This window comes from Lagenorhynchus albirostris, chromosome 18 (assembly GCF_949774975.1).
Source record: "Lagenorhynchus albirostris chromosome 18, mLagAlb1.1, whole genome shotgun sequence".
Taxonomy (NCBI): domain Eukaryota; kingdom Metazoa; phylum Chordata; class Mammalia; order Artiodactyla; family Delphinidae; genus Lagenorhynchus; species Lagenorhynchus albirostris.
The window spans coordinates 1,128,746-1,138,167 of NC_083112.1; the positions used below are offsets into that span (position 1 = coordinate 1,128,746).

Sequence of the window (9,422 nt, forward strand, 5' to 3'; positions counted from 1 at the left end):
TTCCTAAGTTTTAGGAGAGTGTTTCATTTTACAAAAATGAGCGTTTTGTTTTGTTTTTTGCGCTACGCGGGCCTCTCACTGTTGTGGACTCTCCCGTTGTGGAGCACAGGCTCCGGGCGCGCAGGCTCAGCGGCCATGGCTCACGGGCCCAGCCGCTCCGCGGCATGTGGGATCTTCCCGGACCAGGGCACGAACCCGTGTCCCCTGCATCGGCGGGCGGACTCTCAACCACTGCGCCACCAGGGAAGCCCAGTCTTTTAGTTTTTTGAATTTTATTTTATTTTTTATACAGCAGGTTCTTATTAGTCATCTATTTTATACATACTAGTGTGTACATGTCAATCCCAATTCAATTCATCCCACCACCATCCCACCCCCCTGCCACTTTCCCCTCCTTGGTGTCCATACGTTTGTTTCTCTACATCTGTGTCTCTACAGAAATGAGTCTTGAATCATTGAAAAAGATTGTTTTTTTTCTTCCTAGGAGACTACAATGTCAGTAATCCCATCTGTGACCTGATAATTTATAAATATTTGGGGAGTTGTCAGGGTTGGGGGAATAAATGGTGTCCTTTGAATTAATGATGAAATTATGTTTACGTTACTGAAGATCTAAATAAGATACCAATCTATGTTAAGAAATTTTAATTCAATTGTAAATAGTTGTCAAAAGCCGTCTGTTTCTGCTCACTGACTACCCTCTTCTCTAAACAAACCATTCTTCATACAAGAGCCTGGAGTCAGCATTTAATCAGAAGCTCTAACTTAGGCGCAGCAAAGCGTGTAAAAAGAAACCTAAGAATGTCACAGTTTGGAGATAATTCTTATGTCTTAAGGGTGAGTTGGTGTCTACGAAAGTAGACTGTTGGGCAGATCTTAGGTATGGAGATTTAACAGTGCTTTTATTGTGGAAGCTGACTTTCAAAACCCTGTTGTCCTTTAATCATGTCAAGTGGGGCTAAAGCAGAAATAGCCCATTCGCAAGGTCCCCTTCTCCCTCCACCCCTTCAGCCACTGCGTTTAAGACCTGAGCTTTCACATCTGGGAAATACTTGGTTTTTAAGTTGTTTGCAGAAGCAAGGGCGACCCTGCACTTTGAAGCCTGAGTGCCGTTCGTGTGTCTGGTGGGACTGGTGGCCCTTCTCAGGGTTTCCCCCGTACTTACAAGGCAGCCGGGCCTCCCTCCTGCGGGGCCGACTCAGGGGCCACTCCCAGTGAGCCCAGCCTCGGGAGGCAGGACAGTAAGGCCTAAGGGACGCACAGTTTAACGTGTGTTTTAGAAATCGGTGCTTGGTTATCGTTGACCTTGAAGGACTATCATTTATTCCTGTTTTCATTACAGTACAGCTGACATCCAGTATGTCCTTCTAACGTGTCGCCTTCTTGCTTTAGCGCACCAAGCCCGGCAGGGACGGCAGCGGGGGTCCCCGCGGCAGGAGAGACGGGAGCGCTGGCAGTGGTGAGTGTCCCTGTTCCTGTCTCCCCGGACGTACCAGTTGACAGAGTTCTAGTACATGGGCTTCTGGAAGCACCTTGAAGAAATCTGAAGATGTCCTGTTTGTTTTATACACAGTAAAACTTCACCTACTCTGCTTTTGTGAGCATCAGCCTGCTGTGTAATCGAGTGTTTGTAGGTGTTAGTGGGTGTTGGTTCCTGAATAAACGGACCTGTTTCTGCTAATTGATGAATAGACAGTTCACATTGGATAGATTATCACGGGTGTCCATACTAGTGGGTTTTACTGTGTCACGTTTTTTAGGTTGCGTTGTGAGGAGGCGCCATGGGGCCTGGGGTCGTCACCTGGATGCTGACAGACCTGTACACTTGTAGTGTAGCAGTGGTGCCGGCGTGGGCACTGGGCGGCATGGCCATGGTCCCAGCCGTAGCCCTGTGTGTCTCTGGACCAGCCACACAAATGCTGTCGCTTTGGGCGATTCTGTGGCTGCTGGGGACACTGTTACTTAATAAGAAGGTTTGTTAAGTTTTCCTCCCCTTTTTCCCCATCAACAAAATCTACCTTCTGTCTCTACTTCAGGGGATAGTAGAAGTTATATTTAGGGGAAATTGGATGGTTTTAAAGAAACTAATTAGAAAAACAAATGCTAAATTGGGATCCGTATCATGTCCGCTCGTAGCACCGTCGTGCAGACAGGACCCGACGTCATCCTCTTGTGTCTGTCTGTGGTCAGGAGTCACAACAAAGAGAAATGCGACCCTCGGTTTAGGGAGGCCTTTCTTTCGTTCGTTCATTTACTGGATGCACGCTGGGTGCCGAGGACATGGGGACGAATGAGACGGGGCCCCTGCCCTCAAGGAAATCAGGATCGACTTGGAAAGACACTCGGGCCCTGATCTGCTGAGGGCGCCGCCTGGCGGGGGTGGGGGCGCGGCTGGGACGGAGAGCACCCTCGAGGGCGGAGCTCTGCTCCCTCGGTGCGCCCAGGCGCTGACAGCCAGTGCCGTGCCTGGTCCAGCGGGACATCTGGATTCCCCGAGGGTCAGTCCCGCTGCTCCAGCAGAAGTCCCAGGGACCAGCACCCAGAGCTTGAGAAATTGGCAGGGCGGCCCTGAGCCTGGGCCCTGTGTGTGCCCGGGCCGCCCCTCACCTCCGCCCCTCTGCCCCTCCCCGCCCCATGCGTGTGGGTGGCCCTCCATCCAGGTCCTGGTCTGGAGACCTGTCCCAGCAGCTCTCAGTCCCTTGTCCAGCAGGGCCACCTGCGGTGGAATTCGGCATTTTGCGGAGTTTAGAGAAGTATGTATTGCGATGCATTAGCCACGTACCCCGTACCTCCCCTGGGGAGCACCTCCGAGTCGAAGGAGTCTCACTACTTCAGGGAATCGTGAATATTCACACTAAGGATAAGCAATGGCCGGGAATAGCTGCAGGTCAAGTCAGGTTTTATTCTTGACGTGAAGTTGTGTTTCTGCCTGGAAACCTGGCTTTAGAGCTCTTTGGAATTTGGATTGTCGTTGAGGGGCTGTGGGCCTGCGTCTACCAAAAGCATTGAAGCAGCTTGGGGAGGGTCTGGGCAGCCCGCCAGCTGGCCGAGGTGCGAGCTCTTGAACTGCGTGTCCCTCGAAGGAGTAACCCCCAGGGAAGTGTCAGTTACTTACTGAGTTCTAGGACCAGAGTCACCACCCTCTAAGATCCTCCACGTCCCGCTGAAAATCTTGAGCTCAGAGTAACCCTAACGGACACCCGTCACCAAGCCTGCCCTCGGTCCGCAGGGCCTTCCCTGGTCACCGTGGGCTTGTGATGTGTCGCTGAGGCCCCTGGGGGTCCTCACGTTCAGGGTCCACTTGGGAGACTCCAGCCCTCCAAGCGAGGTGTCCTGAGAGCTGCCGGTGCTGAGCCGGAGCCCAGAGGACGGTGTCCACCCCAGAGAGGGGTCCCCGACCCGCCTCCCACGTGCCACCCCACGCAGAGGAAGGCGCCTCCTGGGCCAGCCTCCCCACCACTGCCGTTGCTCTCTTAGTAAGTTTTCCTTTCTCCCATCCAGTGTGTTGCAGCCCAGCACAAACAGGCAGTCCTGGGGCACAAACAACGCTTCTTGGAGCCGAAGCTCCGGCCGTGGACCTTGTGGGCCAGGGGTCGTGGGCCTGGCTCTGGGGCAGGTTTAAAGCAGCTCCCGGCTCCCGGGGGGCTTGCCTCTCTCTCTCTCTACACTTGCTCTTTTGTTCCTGGTTTCCCATCATCGCCGACACCCCACTTCCTCCTGGGGCCCCTCCCTGTCCCCGGAGCCTGGCTCTTGGCCCCCCTCCAGCTCGCACAGGCCAGGGGCCGGCCCGCCCAGCTTTGGGGTCTGAGCCCACTGGGCTTCCTCCTTGCTTCGCCTTGTGGCCCCCGGAACACCCTGGGCCCCATGGACGAGCCCCCCCCTCAGCAGCGTCCCGCCCCCGCCCCCTGCAGCCCCCCGTGGGCCGAGGTCGCTGGCCATCCTTCGAGCTCCCAGCACGGCCTGCGTGTTGAAGGGTGCCCGGGGCCCACCACCTTCCACCTCTGCCCCGGGAGACCCAGCGGCACACGTCTCAGCCTGGAACTCTCTGGCACTCTGTCTGGATGAGACCCGCAGCTCAAATAGGGGAAAGGGACAATTTTCTATGTGGATCCAGGTGAGGCCAGCCTGGAGCTGTTAAGTATGATGTGTTAAAATTAAGTGCAGCGCCTACAACTAGGTTTTTAAAAGTGTTGCCTAGGAGAGAGGACCATAGGGAACATGTCATCGTAATTATTCGTTTGTATAAAATGGCTGTTTCTGAAATGCCTGAGGGCCCTTGAAAATTGTTCTTTTTCTGTGCACCAGACTCTGGTCTCTGTTAATTTGCTGATTGACCTCAGCACCCTTCCTCACGTGTAGCAGATTTGAGTGTGTAGCAGAGTCACTGGGAAGGCTGGTTAAAACAGACCCAAGCCCCCAACCCCGGTGACCGGCCCGGGGTCCTGTGTTTCTGACCAGGTCCCAGCTGCCGCTGCTGGTCCTGGGACCACACCTGGAGAACCAATGCTGTATCTCAAAGGAGAGAATGCAGATTACATGCGGCCTCGTGTATGTAAAAGGTCACCACCACCACTACCACCAAACCCACGTTCACGTATGTGGCAGTCTCTGGTCACCCAGCCTCCAGGCTCCGTCACCCACAGGGGGTTCCCCCCGGGAGGTGGTGTGAGACCCGCCTGCACACGCCGATGCTGGGCAAACAGTATGTTATTATCATCACTTACACAAATCGCGCTGGGAAGCAGCAGCGTTTGCTTTAGAGCTTTGCAGGATTTTCAGTACTTTAGTTTGTTTTTTACAGAATAAGCTTAAAATGAAATGAACTTGTTTTAAGTACTTGAAATAAAAAATGCATTACCCTTAAATGCAAAATTTTGGCTTCAGGTTTTAACAGCTCGGTGCCAAAACATCAGTTGAGAAAAACAATTAAATCAAATGCACGTGCACAGGCAGAGCTGAGCTCCACGAGTTCACGGTCCACATGGCCACCCCGTAGCGTCCGCGGGGATGAGGGGTGAGAAGGACAGCGTGTTCCCGAGGCCGGGAGCCGGACAGGTGGCCTCTCCTGTGGCCCCGTCTGCCCTTGGGGGACAGCGGGTTTGCTGACTGACTCCACGTACTGGGTTATGAAGGTTTTGTGTTAAAATTGTTGGTCGTTTACTGCGTGTGATACTTAATGGTTTACTGCGTTTTTCAGTCTAATTTTTATTCTGTCTTGGGTGTGAACGTGTCTTATGCACTATTTCCATTCCATATTTGGATTCTATAATCCTTTTAAGGTTTTTCCTTAAATTGGGCCAGAATCTATCCTCCTCTGCCGGGCACATCTGACCCCTTCTGTACTCATTCTCCAGGCCTGTGAAGAGTTGGGGGGCGGTGCCTGGGCCAGGCTCGCCGGCCTCTCCCGCCCCTCACCTGCCCAGGCCTCTGACGGCTCCCAGGCTCCATGTGAGCGACGACCCAGCCCCTTCCCCCCACCCGCTGCCCTACTCCGCGCCAGGGGGTGTTTGCCAGTGTCTCCAAGCACACGGTGGAAAGGGTCTGATGAAGCCTACTCTTGAGTGATGCTTTGACTATATTACAGGTTCCCAACAAGAGATTTCTTTTAAATTTCAAAAAACAAGGATTACATCCTTTGGAAATTGGCTGTCAAATGAAACAGCCTTCCTGTTTCTTGACAGATAAGTAGACGTTAAGATTTGTAATGCAGTGTGATGTTGCCCACCGTGCTGAACACATGTGCTTTTGCTCCTGTGTCTCCAGACGGCGGCCAGAACTGTGGTGCCGGTAGCAGAGGCGAGCGGCTCAGCGCCCAGCTCCGAGCCCTGCCCAGGACGGAGGAGCCTTACGACAGCAGCAGTAACAAGGAGCTAGGCAAGTGCCCGGGCCTGGCAGGTCTGGACTGGAAGGGACGGGCAGACGCGTCCACCTGGGCGTTATTAAGGGTTTTCCAGCACAGACAGAAGTTTTACATGACTTGGGAGAGCGTTTCTTTTCATTCTGGGTTGTTCAGTTTTGAAGATGAGCCTCATTGGTTTCACATTTGCTGTTTTTCCCTGTTCCTCTAATGCAACCATCTGTTCTGAAACCTAGACGCCTCCTATGTGGATCCGCTTGGCCCGCAAATAGAAAGACCCAGAACTGCAGCCAAAAAGAGAGTCGACGAGGATGATTTTGCTGATGAAGAATTAGGAGATGATTTGCTTCCAGAATAATATATATTTTAATGTATTATTTATTAATTAAAGGGAAGGAATCGCCTTACAAGATAATACTCATGTTAAAGTTTGGATTAAATACCCAAACTTTAATTTTGCACACTGTCAAAACTTTAAATAAGTGTATTCTGTTCTGTGAGTATGGATTTAGATTTTGTTTTGCTTTTAATGGAATAAAAACATGTGAAAATAATACTTTAGGCCAGAGACTGACTTACCCTCTTGAAAACATTGACCCACAGTAAGAAATAGATCTTGTAGCACTCCCTAGTACCTCCACACACGTAAGTATTATTACTCACTGATTACTACAGTGTGTGCTGCTGTCTTCTGTAATTTCATTGAGACAACGTGTGAGTAATGGAAACACTCTAGTGATTTCATGGTTTGCAGCTTGACAGCTGTGCTGGGACGCGCCCTTGATGAGTCTGTATTCAGGTAAGTTGCTTTGGAAGTGTTGCGTTGTGGGGATTCCAGCACTAGTAAAGCAGCTGTTTGGGGGCAGTAAAGTAGTGAGAGAGCAGCAGCCCGTGGCCCCTTCAGCCCCCAGCGCGGCAGCCTCGAGTTGTGCTTCCCGGTGAAATGCGGGGTCGAAGCCAGGACTGCGGGCATCCTTCTTACGGTATGTCTGGCTGGCGGGCACCGTCCAGAGGAGTGCGGTGGTGGGCAGTCAGGGGAGACGCGGCCGGTCTGTCACACCTCACGAGAGAGAGTGGACCCTCCACCTCACTTTACGCTGTTTCCACCGCATGCACACTTGTGTTGGGTGCGGGAGAGGAAACGCCAAAACCAGAGCACATTCCCTGCTCGCAGAAGAAGTTACGATCTGATGGGGCAGGCGTTCACCAAATACACTAAACGGCTAGTGTGCGAGAGCCTGAGGCTACGGTCGTGACCGAGACAGCAAGGCCCTGCCCTCAAGGAGCGAAAATGCTGGCGGGGGGAGGCGGACAACAAGTGTATTTTTTTGATGGGCTTTGGGTGTTGTTAAGGGCGGCGAAGAGAGTGAAGTGGAGGAGTGCCACGGAGCGTGACGTGGAGGGGGCGAGCTGGGGAAGCCCTCCAGGGGCATTTGTGTCAGCAGCAGGCAGACGCGCTTCGGGGGTGTTGCGCGCCGGTGGGGAGCTTGAAGGGCCCGGGCCCCCGGGGCAGGGCCGGGCCTCGTGGAGCCCAGCGGCGCCTGAGGCTTCACTCTGCCGCCGTAACAGCGAAGGCGCCCTTGGCAGGTTTCGCTGGGGGAGGGCGCGTGACGTGACGTGGTCTAACCTCGGGAGCAGCGAGCCCGCCGCCCTGAGGGGGTTGGCTGGGGCGGCGGCCTGCGTGGGAGAGGGGCGCCTGGGGGCTGTGAGGGTCGGTGCGGCCCAGCACGCGTTTGGGAGGGAGAGCTCAGGAGAGTTACCGGTGGCCTGTGTGCGGGTTGTGAGCAAGAGGAGAAAGCACGATGGCAGCGTTTGTGGCGGAGGCGCTGAACGGCCGGAGTTGCCTTTCTCTGAGGTGGTCGCGTCAGGTCAGCCAGTGCTGCTACGCTAGGGCCCCGGGAAAGCAGCGAGCAGACCGTGTGCTGTGCGTCAGGAGGGCCGCGAGCAGCAGGGCTAAGCGACAGACGGGCGTTCGGAGCCCAGGCGAGAGGTGGGGAGGAGAGATCCGAGGAGGGAGACGGAAGTTAGTCATCTCGGGAGAAGTATATAACTCGGAAAGTGTGACAGGCCCGCGTGTGGAATGGCCATCTGAGATGCGGCGCACGCCCAGCTGTATGAACGGAACAGAGTGGGGTTGTTCCAGGCAGATGTCACAGAGCGAAAAAGGAACAAGGGACCAGGGTATTTGCAGGGGCGTGGTGATCGCGTCGAACCACCAACTCTGCCCCAGCCGAGAAGGGAAACTAGGACTCGCGTGGGGTGGCTGGTGAAAAGGCAGGGGCAGCAGACGAGGTCAGCCAGCCAGCTACAGGACAGGTGCGGAGAGAAGGTGCTGGTGTCGGGGGCCACTCACACACTCGGACGGACGGGGAGCCGCTCCGGTAATGAGCGCAGGGGTCGCGGTGGGGGAGCACAGGCTTCCAGAGTCAAGACGTGCTGGGGGAAAGCAGGTGGAGCTGGGGTAGCCAGTTAGAGGCCGGGTCTTGGGTGGCTCCTCCACAGGTGTTAAAGGTGCGGGAATGAGGTGCAGGCGTGGCGGGACCTCCAGGTGCTGCCCGAGAAGACGACAGAAAGAACTCTTGGTGGGGAGACCTGACCTTCGGAGGAGGGAAGGAGGTTTGGGTCCGTCAGTAACCCAGGAAGGTAAGTGGACGTAGCCACCCCTACCCCGGCTCCCATGCCAGGGAGCTACAGCCGGTCCGGCACTGGGGGACTGAGTGATCCAGGGGCTGAGAGAGGAACGGCTCTCGTTGCGGAGAACACTGTAGAGGAGTTAGCTTCCAAGGGAACGTGACGAGGCTGCCTTTGAGTGTTTTGTCGCCTTTTTCTCACTCGTCTTAATGTTGGACCGAACTAAGAGCATGTTTATTTCACACGTTCATAAATATGTTCAGGTTTGAGGGCAATTGACTGCAGACATTTTGCACCTGTTGAGAAGACAATTTCTCAACTCTGCTTAGCATCACAGAAATGCATTTTATGTTCTATCAAGTGGGCAAGCATCTTCAGTAGTTTATGATCTTTCATAAAATGAAAAGTGTTGGAAAGTAAATACCTTCGTTTCCAAGTAACAGGGGAGGAGAGAGAAGTTGCCATGTTATCAGACAATGGAAGATATTTTGTTGAATAATATATAGAATGAGCGGTGTGGCGCTGTATTGCCTTACCTTTCAAAGGATGAAACTGCTGTCTCCTAAAGGATTCCCACACTTCTACCACATTTAAAAAAAAACAGTATGTGTTCGTGTACTGATATGTTTATTCCCATTTTACCAGAAAGAACACAATTTCTCTACTAATCAGAAAAAAAGTTTTGTAACCTCAAAACAAACGTTTACTCACCAAGCTGTAAATAGCTTAAATGGCTTAAATTGGAGATTTCTGTGGGATTTTGAGCAGTCAATAGGACAATCCCTAAACTCTTCAGTTATAGAATATTCAAGGCATACAAGTGTTGTTTTTCTACACAGCATAACTGAAATGTAGTTTAACCAGTGATTTACAAGGCAGTCAAATACCAAAGCTGGAAAGCATTTAGAGAACAATCAATTATGTATTTTCTATA

The 9,422-nt window shown here is 53.1% G+C and overlaps 1 protein-coding gene across 12 annotated transcripts in view; it reads left to right on the top strand.

The window, feature by feature from the left end:
• IFT88 (intraflagellar transport 88) overlaps positions 1-6,411 on the top strand; it is a 75,923-nt gene extending 69,512 nt beyond the window's left edge. For all 12 annotated transcript variants that reach the window (XM_060128625.1, XM_060128630.1, XM_060128628.1 and 9 more), the window contains 3 exons: positions 1,393-1,459; positions 5,764-5,870; positions 6,090-6,411. In XM_060128625.1, coding sequence (XP_059984608.1) covers positions 1,393-1,459; positions 5,764-5,870; positions 6,090-6,215 — 300 coding nt within the window. In that variant the 3' untranslated portion in view covers positions 6,216-6,411. The remainder of the gene's footprint in view (positions 1-1,392; positions 1,460-5,763; positions 5,871-6,089) is intronic.
• Positions 6,412-9,422: the final 3,011 nt, after the last annotated feature.